Genomic DNA, 21,519 nt, shown 5'->3' with positions numbered 1-21,519 from the left:
CCCAGGCTGGAACGCAGTGGCATGATTTTGGCTCACTGCAACCTTTGCCCCGCCAGGCTTCAGCAATCCTCCCACCTTAGCCTCGCGAGTAGCTGGGACCACAGGCGCGTATCACCACGCCCAGCTCTTTTTTTGTATTTTTAGTAGAGACAGGGTCTTACCATGTTGTCCAGGCTGGTCTGAAACTCCTGAGCTCAAAGAATCCGCCTTCCTCAGCCTCTAAAAGTGTTGGGATTGTAGGCATGAGCCACCATACCTGGCCAAAAAAAATTTTTTTAAGCCTTAAATTTAGTGCTGGTTTCATATATGTGGAAGCTAATGTAGCAAGCATCCCATATTTTCAACTGTAGTCCTTTCAGTTTTCATCCTAGGAAAAGACAGAAGCCAAACTTTTTTTGTGGGTTTATTTTTATTGATTTTTTTTTTTTTTTTTTTTTTTTTTTTTTTTTTTTTTGAGATGGAATTTCACTGCTAGGCTGGAGTGCAATGGCGCAATCTTGGCTCATTGCAACCTCCGCCTCCCAGGTTCAAGTAATTCTGCCTCAGCCTCCCGAGTAGCTGAGATTACAGGTGCACACCACCACGCCTGGCTAATTTTTTGTATTTTTAGCAGAAACGGGGTTTCGCCATGTTAGCCAGGCTGGTCTCAAATTCCTGACCTCAGGTGATCCACTCACCTCAGCCTCCTAAAGTGATGGGATTACAGGCGTGAGCCACCTCGTCCAGCCTTTTTGTGGGTTTAAAAAGACAGCCGGGGCCGGGTGTTGTGGCTCATGCCTGTAATCCCATCACTTTGTGAGGCCAAGGGAGGTAGATCACTTCAGGTCAGGAGTTCAAGACCATCCTGGCCAATATGGTAAAACCATGGCTTTACTAAAAATGCAAAAACTAGCTGGGTGTGGTGGTGCGTGCCTGTAATCCCAGCTACTTGGGAGGCTGAGGCAGGAGAATCACTTGAACCCAGGAGGCGGAGGTTGCAGTGAGCCGAGATCACGCCACTATACTCCAGCCTGGATTACAGAGCAAGACTCTATCTCAAAAACAAGCAAACAAACAAAAAACAAAGCTGTTTTTCCAAGCTGGTGGTCACTTACTGGCGAACACTACTTAGGTTCATCATGTATGTGTGAGAGCTCTCCCTCTGAACCATGAGTGCCTAATGGGCTCATTTTGTATGTGTGAGTGTCTTTTTACATTCATTTTCTAAAGTCATTTGCTTTGAACATGTTATGCTTATATTAATTACTTACTGCTCAGGAATCACTGCCTGGGGGAACTGACCATTACTTTCTACCTTTACTGAATGGAAAAGCCAGTATTCCATATTTATCTGAAAATGATTTGGTAGTTTAGGTTTTCTTTGTTGTAGTTTGGGTTTGTTTTGTTTTTAGGACACCTTATTAGTGGTTCTTTCTGTTTTCAGAATTCTTAGGTAACAGACATTAACCAAAGATGCCTGTGAACCTAACAGGCAGATCATAGGACCCCATGACTGATGTTTACTCTTTTTAAAAACTAAACCAGACTGCACTTCTGTGCATTCCCAGCTGGTATTTGCATGGGGGTTTGATGGGGGGGTCTAAGCTGAGAGGAAGACACACAGCTCTCTCAGCAATTTTAGGCAGTCACACTTTCCAGCCGATCTTTTCCATTTGTAACAGGAACCATTGGGAGTTGTAGGTTTGGATTCAGTGGTAGGTGGTGATGGGTTTTTTTTTTTTACATGGTGGTCTGTTCTACCTAGGAGACCACTACAATTTCAGCTCCCTGGTCTTGTGAATCATTTCTCTTTTGAGCCTTTGGGTTTTATGACACAGATGAGGACTTAATTGCCAAACGCCACGCTTCTCTACCCACATGAAGAGAATGGCAGCCATTTTCCACACCTGGTACGCTCATCAGTCCATCTCGTTTTCCTTCCCCACATCTGAACTTTGGAAATCCCCTGCTGGGCTTCAGGCCCAAGGCCCGTGTGTGAGCATCAGTCACGTCTGTGGGTCACAGTTACCAGAAGGAGAGTCCTCTGCTTCCTCCCACTCCTTGAGCAACCTGGTACGGGGTCTGTCCTGCCTGCCTTTTCACTCTCACCTGGTGGCTTTTTGTAGAGCTGCTCACAAATTGGTTAAGAAGTTGGGAATCACTTCCATCACAGAGGGGCTGTTGAAGTTGAGCTTTTGAAGTTGGGGAAACTTCAGCTAGCCTCATTTCTCACCTGCAGGTCGAGTCCAGTGGGAGGCTTTTGAGTGATACAGATGCCCTCCCTGTACACACATACTCGTACACACCCATGTGCATACAAGTGTGGGCACCCACCCACACCTCATCTAGACTGAGTCGGTGGGGACTGCCACTCTCCCCAAAAGGAGTCTCTTCTAATTTCTGTTAACCAGGGTCCTGCACAAAATCAAAATCTTGAGAAGAGTAAGACCCTGTTAAACCTTTTGAAAGCTCCCAAGGGCACCCTGGTTAGAGCCAAACAGCTGGATGGGGTCAGTCCTCACAGCAGAAGACCTGGGAGGGCAGTGCTCCCTCACAGAGTGCACTCATTCCCTGTCACACCTTGAGATGGCGTCAGTGGAATCCCCGCAGGCTCCTCTGTGGGCAGCTACTGTCACCACCTCCACCTCAGTCTTGCATCCTGCCTTTGGAAGCCAGGGAGTGGCATCCTGAGCCTCAAGGCCTGCCGCAGCTACCTTCTAAAATATCTCCGTGATTTTTTATTTACTTATAACCCAACTCACCAGGACTTGCTTCCATTCACAGAGATATGCAGCCCCTACTCAGTGCCCTGCCAAATGTGGGCATGTTTGACCCCAGCTTCAGAGTCCCTGGCACCCAGGCAGCCAGCACCAGCCACCAGCCTCCGACCCGGATTCAGGGAGCCCCTTCAAGTCACTGGCTCCCTCAGCAGCCCCACTTCCCACTGCTGCCAGCCCTCCCCAATCTCCAGCAGAACCTGCCCATGCCAGCTCAGCGATCTTCTGCAGAAACCAACGAGCTGAGGGAAGCCCTTCTGAAGATCTTCCCTGACTCAGAGCAAAGACTGAAAATAGACCAGATCTTGGTGGCCCACCCATACATGAAAGATCTAAACGCGCTCTCTGCCATGGTGTTGGATTGAAGATTGTGCTGAGAAGCTTGCGCTCAGGGCTGGCTGATCAAACTCAAGCTCACACCTGTACCTGATGGGAATGTGAAGAAACTTATTTCCCAGTGTAAACGCAGTTGTATAGAAAAAAAAAAATGTTTTGTGTATAAATCTGGGTTTTCAAAACCAGCTTTTTTCTATATATAAATTATGCTGCTATTACAGATTTAACATTTTCTGTTAAAGGAAAGTCTACATTTTCTGCCTGTTCAGAACTGTTTAATAGCAGTTACTCTTGAGTGTATTTACCTTTTTATGTTTTTTAAACTATTTTCCTTAAAGCCGAAAATATTGACAAATGGATATGGTTAGCCTTTATAAATAAATAAATAAATAAAAAAGAGCTGCTTTCTTAAGGAAAGCAAGACCTCTTAAAGTATATTTTCTTGAGATGAATATGTCCCGTCACTACCATGAAGTGTGCTCACCCTTCCAGCCTCCTCTGCCCTCACCCCCGGAGTTAGAGTGGGTAAGAGTTGGTTTGTCCTGCAGAGTCTTTGGTTGGAGCATTGTGAAAGTGGACCCGCGGTGCCACTAGATGGCACTTGGTGCCTAGCCGTGGTGAATGACCAGGGCGAAGTTAGACTCACAGGATACCAGGGCTAGAAGATATTGTGGAGCCCATGGAGTCCCACCCTTCCCCTTCCACCCTGCGTAAAATGGGACGGCCCAGTGTGCACGCCGTCTGGCCATACCCATAACCACAGCCACAGCTGAGGAGTGGCTGGGCAGCCAGCAGGCTCCCCAGCCAGGGCTTGACACGCTCACAGGCTAAGGCCTCCACACACCTGGCCTGGCTCTGGAAGTCACTTCTTAGCTTCTGAACACCATAGCGGGTCGTGAGGAAGTTTAATAAAGAGCCTGGTCACTGGCCATCTTGTGTCCGCAACTGCAGAAGACGCCCCGAGGTGGCGTTTGTACAGCTTTGCCAAAAAATGATTTTCTACTCTCAAAAATGACCCAAGCCAATAAATAGCATTAGTAGCTTCTGTTGGGGGGAGGGAGTGGGGGGGCCAGAGCCCCTGTATTTATTTTCCCTGTGTTTGTCTCTCTGGTGTCCTCCTAAACAGCCTTTCTTGTGAGCCTTTCTCAGAATTGATATCTTAATATTGTCTGTTCTAGGTGTTGCCCAAATTCAGTGTCAGTGAAGTTCTTTTCCTGGGCAATCTTAACATCTTTACTCTTACTGTCTGGATCTTCAAAGGGCTTTGTATTTTACACCTGCGCCCCCAGGCTGCTCATAGTCGGCTTCCTGCCTGTCCGTAGATCATGTCTCTCTTGGGCCTAAGGAGTGGAGGCTGAGGACTCAGTGCTGGTTTGTTCATGGTGAGGGGACTGGGGGGCATCCCAGAGTGCTACCTCCAGGCCTGCTTCTTGGTTTTGTTTGATCGCTGCATCCTTCAAGGGATGAATCCAGAGCTCTCCATGAGGCCAGGCTTGTCCTTCAATCATGTTTCCTCTCAGATGCGTTCATGATGCCTCCTAATGTGGAACTGGTTGTTCATTGTTTGGGCCGGTGGCCAAGTCACCCAGCTGTGGAAGCAGAGGTAGAAGACAAGGCCAGCCAGGAGGGCAACTTCAGTCACAGCTCCCATGCCTCAGCTTTGCACCTGTTTTCAAAAGCACAACTGAGGTGTGCGGACTGGGGCTGTCTTACAGTGAGTGACTCTGGCCTTCTGGCTCACGTTTCGGTCCAGCAGCCTGGCTGACCCACTATTTCTCCTCTGCTTCAGAGAGGAAACCCAGGAGACGCCCTGACCGCCAGACTGAGTCTCCGCCCATGCTGGCTGGTGCTGGCTAGGCTGAGGGGGTCACCACTTCTCCCGGCTCTAGAAGCTATTTGACCCTTGACGTTTGAGTTCTGTAAGTCTTTCTGTTCTGACTATTGCTTCGGAGAGATTGGCCTGTCCCCTTTCCCTTTCTTGGCTGTGGGAAGGAAGGAAGAGCAAAGTGCTCATTGGTTCCCTTCATCAGTGACAGCATGAGACGGAATTCATCATTCCTTCTGAAACCCCTCAGGTTTAGTTAAATTTAATATTTAAAAACCCAAATTATCAAACCATTAAAAACTCATTACTGGTTCTCAGCCTCCCCCAGTACTAGCCTCAGTGTGGCTGCTGCGTAAGTATCTGTAGCCTGTCTACCTCCTGCAGCGGGGCTGCCCGCCGCTTCCCTGTCTACTGCTCAGGCTCTCCCACTTCGTGGCATCCATGTAAAGTAGCTGGCAGAAGAGAGATGTCACCCTCATTCAACAGACGGGATGTGTGTTGCTCAGAGAGGTTATCCTGAGGGGCTGGGTGATTCCCTGGCCTACATTCTTCCCGAGGCTCCAGGCCACTGTCTTCGGGAGTAAAAGAGCCTTGTCTGACCTTAATGCAGGCAGTCTGTTTGAACCCCTGTAGGCTGCATTCAGGAGACAGAAGGTGTCTGGGCCATCCTGGATGGCCGGTCAGCATTGCTAGGCAGGCTCGGCTATGTGGCTGGGACTCAGGCCTGGGTGGCTTTTGAGACCAGTGAAGGGAGAGCCGGCCTCCTGCCCATGCAGGCTTGTGACACGGCTGGGATATGAGGGAGGACTCAGATCTACACACAGAAATGCCTCTTTTCTCTGCCCTCCCCCAGCTCCCACCTGCCTCCCACACCTCAGGTGTGGCTGCCCATGGGACCGTCCCTCAACCCCTTTCCTCGCACCTCCTCGTCTTCACCCAGTTCCTGCAGTGTCTCTGACCCACACCTCCCGCCTCCTGGCCGACTTGCCCAGGCAGTGGCTCTGGCTCACCTCCATCTGTTCATCACCTTCCTCCCCAGTGTTGCCATTTATCTCAGATGTTTTAGATTGAAACAGCCTGATTCCCAGAAGAATCCTCTTCATTCATTGCTAGTGCTTCCCCTCACCTCCCACTCTCCACTTCCCAGTTTGCAAATGTGGCTTTCGCCCACCAAGTGAAAGTGGACTGAGAGCAGCCCTTGGGGACAGCCCGGTGCCTGGCTGCAAGGCCGCGCTGGGGCTGTCTTGCTGGCGCACGTGGCTTGACTGGACTTTCCCTGCTTCCCACCACTTCCCTCACTCCCAGACCTCCCTCATTCTTTTTGTCTCTTCTTTTTGCCTAAAGCCAGCCCTTAACACCCTATTCTTCCTCAGCAAATGGTTTGCAGACTAGCTGGAAAGGGCAGCTGGTGTTAAGAATGTAGGTTACCGGGCATGACCCAGCAGATGCTTGCCCAGTAGTTCTAGAGAAGGCCCAGGAATTTGCAAATGAGCACATTCCCCAGGCAGTTCCCATGCAGGTGATCAAAGGACCACATGTTGAGAAACCGCAGTCACCCTTAGGGCCACACTGTCCCTGTCCCCACTGTCCCCTCTCTGTAGTGACCTCCAGCCCTGCCCTTCAGGAGTGCACTTCCCACTCTACTAGGAAGCCCTATGGCATCCTCAGGCTCCCAAGACCCACAGCCTGCTCTGGGTCCCTCCCTCCTTCCACACCCACCCTCCGTATGATCCCCTGCTCCGCCCTTGTGCTTGGCTGCCCCCTGCCCGCTACTCTCAAGACACCCAGGGGTGGTGGGCCCTCACTGGCCGGCCCCTCCCAGCACTGTCCTCTGCCATCGAGACACCGCAATGCAGCCAGATTTACCTTCCAGTAACATACTTCTAGTCACCCCTCCTCCTGCGAAGTGATCTGCAACGGCTGTTTGACCAGAGCACCAAGTTCACACCTCCTGAGCTTGATGTCTGTGGCTGTCCACCTCCCAGCCATACTTGGCTGTCCCCAAACGCTCCCTGTGGCCACACGTTTCCCATGACCTGTGGGCTCCGCAGACGGACCTCTCTCCGCTAGAGATGCCCTTCTCCCAAATGACTTCCCTCCTGGAAGGCCCAGCCTGAGTCTCGTCCCCTTTCCAGTGCTTCTGCCAGAAGCAGCCCCATGATGTTCTGTGACTGCACAGCACTTTGTGTCTTGCTCTGGGCACTTGCCACTCTGGCTGGTGCTGCCGCCGCTGATTGTGTACTGTGTCTTGCTGCCCTTTCTAGACTGTGAGCTCCTCGCGGGCAGGGACCGCCTGTGTTCTCTGTATTTCCCACGGCGCCTAGCACAGTGCCTTGCACTTGATAGGTGCTCAATAAATGTCTGCTCAACTGAACTGGAGAACAGTGCCTTCTTGACTGCGGCATCTGGCAGCAGGACTAGTAAGAGGCCGGGAATCCACCGCCCTCTGGTGGGACATTGGGGTGGGACTGGGGTCACTCCACTCCCTTCTCCCTCCCCTGCCAGGCTCCAGCACACAGCATCCTGGGCACATGGATCCAGTGAGGGGTACCTGGTGCAGGCTGCGTACCAGATGCACTCAGGCTTCCAGGCCAGGGTCGACACCTGGCCCAAGCTACGCCAGTCCGAGTCACTCCTGGCTGGAGAGTTCCTCTGTGGTGGTGGGAATCGTGGGATACCAGGCCCAGATCTGTCAGAAGCCATTGTCCACCCTGGGGGAAGCCGACCTGTGGCAGGAAAGAAGCGGCGATGTGAGAGAGGTTCCTGGCAGCATGAGCCTCAGGCTCCCGTTGTCAGGAAAGCCCTTCCTCAGATGTCGCCACACCCCAGTATTCTCACACACTTCCCTTTTTGCTTAAGCTGGTCATTCCAGTTGGATTTACATCCCTTGAAATTGAGAGTCTTGAGTAACGTGTGTTACTGTCTTTAGCAAGGACTTATAGATTGTTTAGAAAGGTCCAAAGACGTGTGCAAACGTGGCTTCAGGAGTGTCCACCCCAGTCAGAAAATGCTGGAAGAGGCCGACCATTTCAGAGTTGGGTAACTTGAAACTCAGGCCTGGGGCCCCTCAGCAGAGAACTCGGCCTGGCCTCCGAGCTGTTCCCTGCTGCCGTGGCTCTGTGCCCATCCCACTGCCTCTTCAGTCCCCTGACGGCAGTTCTTTTCCCCAGTTCCCTAGTTGGGCAGATGCCAGCACTGTTCATTTGGAGTTTGACTTTCTGTACACTTCAGAAGTGTAAGCATTATTTTATTATGCCTATTTTACAGATGAGGAGACTCAGTAATAATGCTTTCTACTTCAAGGGTGACTTGAGGAATAAACGTGGTGCTTAGAACTGTGCCCAACCCAGAGCCCTGCTCGGTGGCTGCTACTGGGGCTCTGATCAGCAGCCCTGTGGACACCTACCTAACTATTCCCCACCCTTCCAGGTCATCCCACACCCCCACCAGCCAGGTCTTATCTCCAAGTGCTGAGCCGCCGTCCTCCAGGTTCTTAACACACTCCTTTATCCCTGTGGGCCAACAATGAGGGTGCTTAGGTTAGGGCCTACATTTCTTTCAGTGCCTCAGCAGGGCTGTGGGAAGTCCGGCTGTGGGAAGTCCAGCTGTGGTCTAGAGAGGACACTGTTCCTTGAACAAGGCAGGCACTCAGGAGAGTCCCTTGGGTGCCATCACCAGAGAGCGCACCCGCAGGAAGTGGGCACAGCCACTGCCTGCCCGCAGGGTGCTGAGAAAGCTGAGGCCGGCAACCAGTGCTATGTCCTCACCACCCATGTGTCCAGCAAGCTTCTGTCTCCTTTAATCCTCACCTCACTCCTGAAGTGCTACTATTATCTCCATTTTGCAGAGGAGGAAACTGAGATACAGAGATGCTCAGGAACTTCCATTTCTTCCAGCTAAGATGTCCGGGATTTAGGATTTGAATTCCAATGGGCCATCCCACCTCCCTGAAAGGCAAAGCTGCCCCAGAGGTGACTCAGCAGCCGGTATGGCGCCTAAGATCCCTCCACCCTTCAAGGAAAAGAATTGAGGGCCCACGACAGACCTGGGTCAAGGCTGTCAGTCTTCAGGGCACAGGAAGGCTGCGGAAGGAAGCTGCCTCTCCACTTCCTGCGTCATGGGCCTGTATCCAGCCCTGTTCCTGCAGGAGGATGCCAAGAGTATATTTTTTTAGAGAAGTTGACTAGTTCTGCAGAAGCTCTGTCAGGAGTGAGGCCATGCATGCATCAGAGCTGCCTTGTGCTTCATTTCGGGAAACACGGATGAGTTGATGTTGATTGGAAACTGAACGTGGCCCTTTTCCCGGTTCAGGTTCCAATCCCCTCCACACCGAGGGTGCCAGGGCTGGGGACATTCACTGGGGAAATGGGCTAGGCAGGCAGGGATTTGCCCAGAAACAGAGCAGAAGTACCCACAGCCAATGCTGGAGCCAAAAGCCCAGAGGCTTAGGGCTTCTTGAACCAGCCCCCTTCCACCCCCTCCTGCCTGGTGGCTTCAGCTCCCAGAGTCCCAGGACTCCAAACCGCAGACTCCAGCCTTTGGGGCTTTCCTTCCCCAGCCCCGAGTCCCCAGGGAGCCCTGCTTGGCCCCACAGCCCGAAACCCAGTCTGGGGTCAGGCCCGGGCAGGCCCTGTCCTCCCCTCCTCCCTGCTTCTAGTGAGAAGAGGAGGAGGCGGCCTCCCCCAAAAAGAATGCGCTTGTCTGCCCGCCTGTCTGGCTCCTGGATCCATCTAAAGTTTCAGCCACCAAAACAGGCAGCAGGAAGGAGAGGGCCTCCCGCAGCCTGCCCCCAGCAGCTGTGCACACAGACTTGCTCAGGGGACTTCCCCCAAACCAGGGGGTGTCTCGATGCCAGTAGGATCCTCTCCCCTTGCCAGCCCCTCAGGATCCCTGGCACGTCACACCTCCACTCTGAGAAGGTCTGGGAACCCTTACTACTTCCTGCTGTGTGGCAAAGGGACATGAGGCCCGGCTGGTGAGGGGTGGGGCCCAAACCCCTCATCCCCTGCGGATGCTGCACGTTCCCAGCCCCTCCAGGGTTCCTCCATCCCTGATCTTGAGCAGCCACTGCATGCAGGGGACAGTGCCCGGGAAGGGAGAGAACAACCAGAATGGCCCTTTTTCTGAAGGCCTCATGCCCAGTCAGCCTGTGGGGTGAGGGCATCACCTGCTCCTGCACTTACTCTCCGTGATCTTGAGGAAGTTAGGCAGCCTCTCAAGGCCTCAGGCCCTCATCTGTCATGGGCTAGAGCTGCTGCCCTCAGAGCTGGTGGTCTGTGACCCGGTCTGTGCATTGGGATCCCCAGGGGCAGCACTGCCCAGGCCACACCCCAGACCCGGGAGATCAGAATCTGACATCCATGTTTTCTGGTAATCCCAGGTGACCCGGCGTGCCCTCACGATTGAGAACCACCTCCCTACTAAAGAGTAGTTGCAATGGTTGCAACCAGTACTGAATCCTAAGAAATGGGCCTGGCTCCTGGGAGAGTCCTTCCATCCTGAGTCCCATGGTGAGGAAGGCATCCAGGCTGGTGAGTGTTCCCTAGAATACATGTGGCTCTAGCCAGGATCCCTCAGGGCCTCATCTGACCTTTGGTGGTTTTCAAATCCAAGGCCCTGCAGAGGCAGGATGCAGAGTGGGGCACGGAGCAGGGGAGGCCGGGACCCCTCCGGCTCCCTCCTCATTCCTGAGTGCCAGTGGGGCTGGCCTTGGCATCGGGTGTTTCTCCCGACCTGGCCCCGCTGTGTGTCCTCACCTCCTGACAGAAGCTGGCTTAATTACATGTGGGGACAATTTCTGCACGAGAGGGAGGAGAGCAGCTAGTATGCACTGAGCTTGCAAGCTTCTTTCCACAAAGCAGCACCTTCATCCTCCCCACCGCACACTCCCTGCAAACCCTGGTCACCATCCCACAGGCACCAGGGGCCTGAGAGCCCAGCAGGGCCAGCCACACTGCTGAGAAGGGAAGGAGGAGGCCACCCAGTGGAGAGCCCTCGTTTCAGTTGCAGTGTGGACAGAGGCCCGGCTGGCTTCGGTTGCCCATGGCCATCAGCTGTTCGGTAAGGCAGGACTGAGTCCTGGTCTTAGTCCCACATTTGTTCTTTCCACTGCCTCCCCTGAAGATAAGGGTTTCTTTTCCCTGTAAGCCTTTTTCAGTTGTCTGACACTCCCAGCTTTACCCCCGCCACCTCCCCAGCCCAGGAACTCTGGCTTTGAGGACCACCCAGAGCATCTCACATCTGTAGAGGTGGGGACAGTGAAGCGGGACTGCCGGTCACCCGGTCCCTCCCTCGGAGAACTCTGGCTCTAAGAAGGCACAAGGCATGGCCGGAAGAGGCCCTCGTCCACCATTTGGCCTCTGCGGAGGTGGCGTCCATCCCAGACCTTCCAGCACTCCAGCTTATCAGAATTACTATCCCCAGCCCAAACCACCCCTTTGGGGCTTGGAATCCCAGTATCACAGGGACGACCAGGAAAATCTGTGTCAGGGGCTAGGTCTGGGACCTGAGAACCCACCCTAATGTGAAATGACACACACGGGCCTGGACCCCATCCTTCTCCACAGCCCCTTGCCAGACTGAAGACCCAGGCCACACCGCTTTGTTCTCAGGCATCTCTCGCAGGGACCCCTGGTCCCAGCCAGAGCTGCTCAGCATCTTCTCAGTTGAATCTATCGCTACAGCAGCCCAGCAGGGTAGGCAAACATGGTTATCCCACCTCCCAGACGAAGAAACTGAGGCACGGCCGTTCTGTGATTAGCAGAGCTAAGACTTGAACCCAGGTCTCCACGCTCTGAGAGCAGCACTCTGTCCCTCCACAGAATGGCTCAGGAATCCACAGCTAGGTGGCCATTCATTCATGCCTTGATGTCTACCACCCTCTGTTTATAGCTTCTGCATACTAAATGTCTGCTGGGATGGGCCACTGTGGAGGCCTCATAGGGCAGGGAAATCAGAGCCTGGAAGTGCAGATGGGGTGGAAGGGAGCTAACTGGGCTGGGGACGGGTGCTGCGGATAGGAGAGCGCTCAAACAAGGAAACAGCAAATGGAAAGGAAGTTTCCGTGGGGGAGCTTTAGAAGAACTCGTAAGTATCTTGGGGCCGGAGAAGTCAGGGAAGAGGGTCTGGCTATATCCTAAGGGATGTGTTCTGCCTCCTCTCCCCAGTGTGGAAGGCCACCTGGGTGCACACTCTCCTCTGGAAAACCCTTCCCAAGCCTGTGTTTCTGCACCTTGGAGATGACTCTGGCTCCAGCCCTCACTGACTCTTGGAACAAGATGGCAACCTGAGTTTCCAGTTAACCTAGCTCTATTCCTGGGGCGTATTAAGGGCATGGTAGGGTCGAGATGGGGGCCTTCAATGCACGGACAACTCACTGTTCAGCTGTTCCCAATGTCTGTTCAGGGGGGCTCAGCCTGTCAGTAGCATGAGGTGGACCAAAGGTCCTGGTACCAGATGATGGGGCTCAGTCTTCCCAAGACTGCTGAGATGAGCCAGCTCCTCTGCAGGACCCACCATCTGTCTGCACCTCTGGCCTCCATGTGCACCCTCCTTGAAGGGCCAGGACCCAGGGGAAAGTTAGCCCTGCTACCTAAGACTGCATAGTTCACAGCCTTCTCTGGGAGCAGGAAAATGCATCTGGTTCCTCTTTGGGGAAAAAAAATCAAGTGGTTTTTTTTTTTTTTTTTTTTTTTTGGGAGAGCATTTAATGGAGCACAGTCATTCCTAATCATGACTTAATGTATGTAACTTCTACTCAAGAGGTTCCCTTCACTGCCTGGAGTCTCAGTGTCCCCTGTCTGTACACTTGGTCACCCTGGTTTGCAAGCGAATACCATTCTCCATTTACATCCAGCAAGCCCTACCTAACCAGGGTTGGGCTAGTTCTTTTTCCTTTAGTCATCCTTTTTTTTGAGGCGGAGTTTTGCTGTGTCATCCAGGCTGGAGTGCAATGGCACAATCTCAGCTCACTGCAACCTCCGCCTCCCGGGTTCAAGCAATTCTCCCACGTCAGCTTCCCAAGTAGCTGGGATTACAGGTGACTGCCACCACACCCAGCTAATTTTTGTACTTTTTAGTAGAGACAGGGTTTCGCCATGTTGGCCAGGCTGGTCTTGAACTCCCAACCTCAGGTGACCCGCCCACCTGTGAGCCACCACACCCGGCCACAACCTCAACTTTGTATAAATTTTTAAAAGGCTTCACTCTGGAATACTGTGCAGCCACAAAAAAGAATGAGATCATATATTTTGTAGAAACAGAGATGTAGCTGGAGGCCATTATCCTTAGCAAACTAACACAGGAATAGAATACCAAATACCGCATGTTCTCATTTACAGGTGGGACCTATTAATAAATGATGAGAACTCATGGACACAAAGAAGGGAACAACAGACACTGGCGCCTATTGGAGGGTGGAGGATGGGAGAAAGGAGAAGATTAGGAAAAATAATGCACAACAAACCCCCATGACACAAGTTCCCTTATATAACAAACCTGTACAGGTACCCCTGAACTTAAAAGTTAAATTTGGGGGGGAAAAAAAAGGCTGGCCAGGCATGGTGGCTCATGCCTGTAATCCTAGCACTTGGGAGGCCGAGGCGGGCAGATCATCTGAGGTCAGGAGTTCGAGACCAGCATGACCAACATGGTGAAAACCCGTCTCTACTAAAAATAGAAAAAAATTAGCTGGGCGTGGTGGCGCATGCCTGTAATCCCAGCTACTCAGGAGGCTGAGGCAGAAGAATTACTTGAACCTGAGAGGCGGAGGTTGAAGTGAGCCGCGATCGCGCCACTGCACTCCAGCCTGGACAACATAGTGAGACTCCATCTCAAAGCAAAAAAAAACACGGCTTCACTCATCTTCCTCCTGTACAGGACAGAACAGGACCCTTTTCATTGTATTTTGTTATTTTTAGTTACGTATTTATCTTTAGAGATGGGATTGAGCTACCTACACTGGTCTCCAACTCCTGGCCTCAAGCGATCCTCCTGCTTCAGCTTCCTAAAGCACTGGGATTACAGGCATGAGCAACTGGGCCAGTCAAGGACCCTTTTTAAAGAGTGGGGAGAGAGAGAGAGACAGAGACAGGGGTGGGGGGCATGGAGTGGGGAGAGAGTGTGGAAAGGCAGGGCCAGGGCTCCTGTGCATTGGAACACCTGATTTCCATGGCCGAGGAGAAATCATCGCCCACAGCCTTTGTCGTGTTCAGAACTGGCCAAGCCTGAGAGCTAGGGGGGGCCCCCGCCTCCCCTAAGGCTTTGACATCCTGCCAAGGGGAACTTCCAGAGAGCAAATCTATAGAAAACCAACTGGGCACAGCTTTCCAAGGAAAAGAGAACTTTTTTCTTGTCTTTAAAAATTGTATGAAATTGTCAGAACCATATGTCCAGGTGGTGGAGAGAAGTAGCAAAAAGAAGGCAGTTTCATGTTTGAAGTTGCAGTGCTAGAGGAGTCACGGTCCAGCTGGCCTGTGCTCGGGATGTTTCTGCAGCACTCTGCTCCCCTCCCTCTATGGGAGTGTGCTCCTCGCCTGCCCGTCCTGCACTTGGTAATTGCAACCATCTGTTCAGAGTGGAAACTCACACTTCCAGGCCCAGGCACCGCTGCTCTCTGAAGGGTCGTTGTAGGGCAGCGAGGGCGGAAGTCCCTCCCCGTGTCACTCACAGCCATCTCCTCTCAGTCAAACACAGCCCAGTTCTGGTTCCAGCTCTTCTGTGGACTCCCTTGGGCTTGCCTCTTCCCTTCTCCGGGTATCAGTGTCCAAGCGCGCGAACATATGTGAGAGTCCCCACCCGGCTGCTGGGTGGGGCGGCTGTGAACCCACGGAGGACTAGGAGAGCACTGTGAGATTTGGGAGAGGTGGTGCTTCAGCATCAGCTCCAGGCCCCCTCTTCCAGGAAGTCTCCCGTGGAGCCCCACCTGAGTACATCAGCCTGTGGCAGCTTGTACCGTCCTTCCGTGCAGCTGTCATTTTTTTGGGCAGCTTCTGTGTTCAGTCAGGCACAGGAAGCACATGGCTGTTAGCAACTCGGCATGGCTTCTGCCCTTGTGCAGCTGTGGCTTCAATCACTCAGCTGGCCAGCATCTCCCATTACTCCCACTAGGTTGGGGTACAGGGCAGTGAGCAGGGTCTGCACCTTGCACTTCTACATGTTTCCATCAAGAAACTTTTACTTGCAAGAACAGACACCCTCCCAACCTGGCTGATGCCAGAAGCAAATGTATCAGGAACACCGACAACATCAGCAGAAGCCAGGCCTGGCACCACTGCCATCACTGCCATCCAGACCCCTCTCTATCTCTGCTGGGCCGGAGTCTAGGCCCAGTTGCCATTCTGGCCCTGTCAGGTCTGGCTCTGTGCATCGTGGATGAGCCATGCCCTCATAAGCTTAGATCCCCATATCAGGATGAGAGCTGGGGGCTGACCTCTGAAGGCTCTTATAGCTCCAACCGGCCCTGATTCTTGGAATCTCCTCTTCCCATCCAGAGCAGAGGAGGTCAACAGCAGGAAGAACAAGCCAAAGCTGCCTTCGAAAACAAAATGGCATACGTATCTACCCTATGACCCAGGAGTGCCATTCCTAGGTATTTACCTAAGAGCATGAACCATATGTCCACACACACACACACACACACACAAGACTTGCCCAAGAATGTGAATAGCAGCCTTCTTGTTCCTAAAAGCCAAAGCTGGAAACAACCCAAGTGTGCAACAGGTAAGTGAATGCATCATGTAACTGTGGAACACCCTTATGATGGAATACTATGCAACAGATATGCAGACTAGTACATACAGTGTATGCAGACTGCATGGGCAGATGCAGCAAGGTGGATGAATCTCCCAGGTGTTATGTTGAGTTTAAGAAGCCAGGCACAGAGTACACACTGGATGACTCCATTTATATAAATTTCAAGAACAGGCAAAACTACATGGGAACAGCAGCCAGAGAGTAGTGGGGAGGGGAAGCACATGAAGGGACTTTCTGGGATGGTGGAAGTGTCCTGTATCTTGTTTTGCATGGTGGTTATGTGGGTGTATACAACTGTCAAAACATCGAACAATTAGGGTCTGTGCATTTTAATGTATGCAAATAATGCTTTAATTTCTTAAAATGACTGCGACCAGAAAATAAGCCAGAGCCCTCAGAGCAATGCACGGGACTGTGTCCTGTGTGTCCAGCCAGGGCCTGCCCTAGGCTCTGAAGAGCTTATCTATCTTGATAGAAGTTAGCAGTTTCCAGGCCAGGAACATGAGAGTCCTACTTGCACATTTTTCACAGGAACATTACCAAACAAGAGGACCAAGGGAATGAGGTGGGGAGGCTGGAGGACGGAAGGAGCTCTTCTAGGGTATCAGCTGCAGCCTGGGAGAAGGGCTCATTTATTCTGTGAACATTTATTGAGCATGTATTATGAGCCAGACATTATGGTGGGCACTGGAGATACAGCAGTGACCGAAAGACATGGTTCCTGGCCTCAGGGAGCTCTCTGGGAGAGACAGACATTGAGTAACTGATCACCCCAACGAACACCTCACTCCCGGGGCAATGACTGAGGATAAGCACAGGGAGCTCCGAGATCACAAGCCTGGAGTCCTCACCTCACTTGGGTATGGGAAGATCTCCTGGAGCCCTGAGTTCTGAAGGATGAGAACATGTTAGCAAGGCCAAGAGCGAGAGGGAGAGCATCCTGCCCCACAAAAGTCAGAGCCAAGAGAAGCTAACACAGGAGCCACCAACTCCAGTGTCTAAGAGGGCCAGGCCAGCAACAAAGTGTGAAGAGAAGAGTGTGAGTCCCTGTGGTCGGGGGAAGGGGGAAACGCAGGTGCACTGAGTGTGTGGCCATCTAGGAAGGAGGGAAGTTGTTTGTCGCCCTATAGGATTGCAGGCCTGGTGGTGCCCCCTTTTCCCATTTTCCAAGAAAACTGAGAAATCTGAAGTTGTTAACATGTCCACTCATATCGATTTTTAAATCTTGACTCAAATTTTTTGATTACTTCTATAGATTCAAAGCAATCCCAATAAAAATTCCAGCAGGCTTCTTTGGGTGAAAATTTGCAAACTGATTGTAAAGTGTATATGGAAGGGCAAAGGACCTAAAATATCCAAAAATAATTTTGAAAAAGAACAACCAAATTGGAGAACTCACACTACCTGATTTCTAGATTCACTATAAAGCTACAGTATGTTATGGGCTTGTTTGTTTTTGTAGAGATGGAGTTTCATTATGTTGCCCAGGCTGGTCTTGAGCTCCTGGCTTCAAGCAGTCCTCTAGCTTTGGCCTCCCAAAGTGCTGGGATTATAGGCAAGAGCCACTGCACTCCGCCTAGGACATTATGTTATTGGCAAAAGGATGGACACAAAGATCAATGGAATAGATGGCAGTGTTCAGAAATAGGCTCACACAAATATGATTGATTGGTTCTTTTAAAACACTGTGGGCCAGGCGCAGTGGCTCACGCCTGTAATCCTAGCACTTTGGAAGGCCGAGGTGGGCAGATCACTTCAGGCCAGAGTTGCAGACCAGCCTGGCCAATATGGTGAAACCCTGTCTCTGCTAAAAAATACAAAATAATTAGCTGGGCATGGTGGCTTACACCTGTAATCCTAGCTACTCGGGAGGTTGAGGCACGAGAATTGCTTGAGCCTGGGAGGTGGGGGTTGCAGTGACCTGAGATCACGCCACTGCACTCCAACCTGGGCAACACAGAGCAAGACTCTGTCTCAAAAAGCAAAATCAAAGAAACCCCACTGTGATGACAATTCAATGGAGAATGGATATTTTTTTTTGCAAATAATGTGTCCACATGGTGGGCAGACTCACTTTTAGATGGCTCCCAGGATCCCTTGCCTTTTGGTGTTCACACTTTAGTGGAACCCCTCTCCTTGAGTATGGGTGGGACCTGTGATTTGCTTCTAATCAATAGAGCATGACAAGCTACAGGAGGTCATTTTCATGATTATGTTACATTATATAAGATTCCATTTTGCTAGCTGACTGCTCCAGACTCTCCTTGCTGTCTTGATTAAGTAAGCAGTCATGTTTGGGAAGTCCATGTGACAGGGACTTGTAGGAGACCTCTAGGAGCTGTGAGTGACCAGCAGGGAGCTGGACCCCTTAGTACTCCAGCCACAAGGAAATGAATTCCACCAACAATCTGAATGAACTTAGAACAGATTCTCCCCAGTCAAGCCTCCAGATGAGAACACAGCCCAGTGACACCCTGATTGCAGCCTGGGGAGATTCTAAGAAGAGGATGCAGCCAAACTGTGCAGAGACTGCTGGCCCCACAGAAGCTGTGATAAAATAAATGTGTATTGCTTTAAGCTGCTAAGTTTGTGGTCTTTATGCAGCACAGAAAACTAATATAATCAATAAACCAAAAATGAACCTCCAGCCATATTCATATCATATACAAAAATTAAATAGAAATGGATTATGGCCAGGCACAGTGGCTCATGCCTGTAATCCCAACACTTCGGGAGGCCAAGGTGGCAGATTACATGAGGCCAGGAATTTAAGGCCAGCCTGGACAACATGGCAAAACCCCATCTCTACTAAAAATACAAAAATTAGCTGGGCATGGTGGTACAGCCACCAGCTGTCTGTAATCCCAGCTACTCAGGAGGCTGAGGCACAAGAATCACTTGAACCCAGGAGGTGGAGGTTGCAGTGAGCAAAGATCCACTCCAGCCTAGGTGACAGAGCAAGACTCTGTCTCAAACAAACAAAAAAAGTGGATCATGTCTAAATGTAAAACTATAAAGCTTACAGAAAAAAATGAAAACACTGAATGCAGGTGGATATATTTGGACAGGTGGTAGCCAACACAGGAGCCTGATGAGGGTGAGAGTAATGCAGGGAGAGCCTCGTTGAGGCCCATCAGGACTTGGGGTCCACAGTGCCTGAAGTGGTTGGGGGGCCCAACAGGACTTGGGGTCCACAGTGCCTGAGGTGGCTTGGGGGCCCATCAGGACTTGGGGTCCACAGTGCCTGAGGTGGTTTGGGGGCAGCAACAGCCTTGGCTCCGGGCTCTCTGGTCCCCTCTTGTCCCCTCTCACTTCTATCCCCCAATCCCTATATATTCTTTAGTCTGGTCGTAGTCTGGCTGGCTTAGTTGATGCCACCCCATGGGCATCCTTCATAGGTGGCTTACCAGCATTTGGACGCATGGTCCCTGGGTCAGTGCATACCCTGGTTCTAATCCATTTTCATCCTTGTGCACAGCCAGCCAATTGCCGCCTCTGGGTGTGGGCCATGGAAGGGAAGCTGGATAAGAAAGGTCCAGTGAGGAGGAGCACATCAGAAAGGTTTCTTCTCTTTGCCTCAGTCTCCTCTGTTGCCCAACAAGAGGATGATCCTCTTCCATGCGTGCATTCTGAGGTTACCTAGAGACAGACCCAGGCTGGGGATCCTGTGGCCCTCTGGTGCCTCCCATGACACCCCTGTGGCCATCAGCCCCTGCCATGCTGCTGGGTTGCAAGCCCCGGCAAGGTGCAGTTGCCAGGAAGCCCCAGCTGAGAAGGCTGGCAAGCAACTCTGTCAAAGGCCGGTGGGAGAGGTGGTGGGGGTTGCTGAAAGCTACCTGGGAAGTGGCAGGGCCTATCCCTTTCTAAGAAGCGCCTCCCAGGAAATAGGCAGCTCAGCCTTGAGTCATCACTGACAACCTGGGCCAAGGAGCCGCCAGGTGGAGTCAACTCACCATCATCTGTGTGTGCCAGAGGTGCAGGGACCAGGAGAAGGGCGGACTGTCAGGTGAATGAACAGAATGGTGGCCTGTGACCCAAGTGGCACTTGTGAAGGGAAGTGCAAGGGGGTTCCACCAAGCCAGAGTTAAATGGAGGGTGCTAGGCACCCAGATTATGGGAGGTGGTGCCAGGTTTTATGCTCCCTTGGCTGATTCCCAGATCAGTGCCTACACGGCCCTCAAAAACAACCCCCACCTGCAATTTTTCACCTGCATTTTTTCACCTGCAGACAGAGCCACCAGGGACCATCTGTACTCCCTTGCTTCCTGGAACACTTTGCCTTTCTCTGCACAGCTTGGCATGTAGGGTTTCAGTGATGTCAGTGTAAGCATAGCCTTAGTACAGCACAGTGGAAGGATCAGCTAGCCAGTGGGTGGGGGCAGCGTGGGGTGGGAACTGTGACTCCTGGAATGTCCAAAGGTCAAGGAAGCTTGTTTCAGGAAACAGGCTGACTGTTTCAGGGAATGCAAAAGGTAAATCTCACTGCATTTTGTTCGTGGTCCCATAAACATGCCAACATTTTCATCAAGCTAGAAAATGAGAACAAAGGAAACCTGGAACTAGGGACGGCTGGAGGGCACAGGGCACTCCCTTACCCCAAGCAAGGTCCATGCCACAGCATCCAACCAAGTTATGCTGGGTAGAGGGGAGGACGCCCCCTCCCCCGACCTCAGAAAAAGCCTCAGAGACAAGAAGACAAGGGGATTGGGTGGGAGCCTCCTGGGAGGGTGCCACCTCCAAGGAGAGATGGCGGCAAAGGCGCCTCCTGGGTCACCTAAGGTGTCTCTGTTACTTGTCAGATGATGGTGCTATGATATGGGTAGAGGGAAGGAGTTTGGGGTGGGGGTTGTTTGCGTATTTTGTTGTTTTGAGTCTTAGTCAACTTGTGTTCACTTCAAGTGACCTGAAGACGTCACACTGCCCGCTTCCCTCGTGCTGATGAGGGACCCTGGGGCAGTAACAGGAACCAACAGGTGCCTGAGCCTCAGGGTAACCTGGGAGTCTCCTTGGAGGAGAAACATGTGGGCCCTGTGGGAGTGGGCATGAAAGATGCAAGAGCCCGGCCTGTGGGAGGGTGCCGAGGAACAGCACAGCCCATCCTCCAGGTGTGCGACAGGAAGCAGCTGGTGTGTCCAAAACAATAAGAAGAGGCCAAAGGAGACAAAGAGGAGGAAGCGCTGCCAGTGGATCAGAGTCTGAAATCCTCCCTGCGCTGGTGACTGGGGATCTACCCTTGGCTGCCACCTACTCTCTCCTCCTCCAGCCCCCCATACCACCTCACTCACTGTCACCTGCTGGTTCCCAGAAGGAGGAGACAGGAGGTTCTAGGAAGGATTCAAATTCCACCTCCAGGTCACTGAGATAGGCTCCTGCCTCTTACCACCTTCATTCATTCATTCATTCATTCATTCATTCATTCATTCAAGGTTCATGTTTTGAACACAGAGCCAGGCACCATGCTGTGCTAACTGCTAGGGACAAAACAGTGGGCACAGCAGCCAAGGTTCCTGCCCTCATGGAGCTAATGAGGCGTCACTCAAATACACATGCAAACAGTCATGATGACAATGTGGTCAGTGTAAAGAAGAAACCAGTAAGGTGCTGTGAGGGGCAGGAATGCACCCTACTCAGCACCCTCACAGCACCCTACACAGAGGGAGGGGCAGGAATGGGGAGTCAGCCTTCACATCTACTGCTGTGTAACAAATTATGTCCAAGAGCAGTGGCTTCAACAATAGTTACTTATTATCTTCCACGTTACTGTGGGTCGGAAATGGAAAAAGGACACTGAGTCTGGCGTGTCTCTATTTCATGATGTCTGAGGACTCAGCTACAGACTTGAAGGCTGGG

General features: G+C 51.9%; 1 protein-coding gene and 1 long non-coding RNA gene across 5 annotated transcripts in view; one reads left to right on the top strand and one right to left on the bottom strand.

Moving 5' to 3' along the window:
* Positions 1-7,291, top strand: part of LOC105492236 (NEDD4 binding protein 1) — an 85,850-nt gene extending 78,559 nt beyond the window's left edge. For 2 of the 3 annotated variants that reach the window (XM_071084501.1, XM_011759267.2), the window contains one exon: positions 2,764-7,291. In XM_071084501.1, the coding sequence (XP_070940602.1) occupies positions 2,764-3,121 (358 nt within the window). In that variant the 3' untranslated portion in view covers positions 3,122-7,291. The other variant, XM_071084502.1, reaches the window with a different exon arrangement.
* Positions 195-19,213, bottom strand: LOC105492237 (uncharacterized). 2 transcript variants are annotated; one of them, XR_011616420.1, is made up of 4 exons: positions 19,077-19,213; positions 8,963-9,058; positions 7,487-7,643; positions 195-256 (listed from the first exon to the last, which is right to left on the bottom strand). It is a non-coding gene; the product is annotated as an uncharacterized lncRNA (long non-coding RNA). The 2 variants fall into 2 exon arrangements; XR_011616419.1 differs by lacking the exon at positions 195-256 and having other exon boundaries at positions 7,420-7,643.
* Between the last annotated feature and the right edge of the window lie 2,306 nt (positions 19,214-21,519).

Source organism: Macaca nemestrina, chromosome 18, assembly GCF_043159975.1.
Source record: "Macaca nemestrina isolate mMacNem1 chromosome 18, mMacNem.hap1, whole genome shotgun sequence".
NCBI lineage: Eukaryota > Metazoa > Chordata > Mammalia > Primates > Cercopithecidae > Macaca > Macaca nemestrina.
The sequence above is the reverse complement of the archived record's forward strand: the minus strand, read 5'-3'. Positions and strand labels throughout refer to the sequence as shown.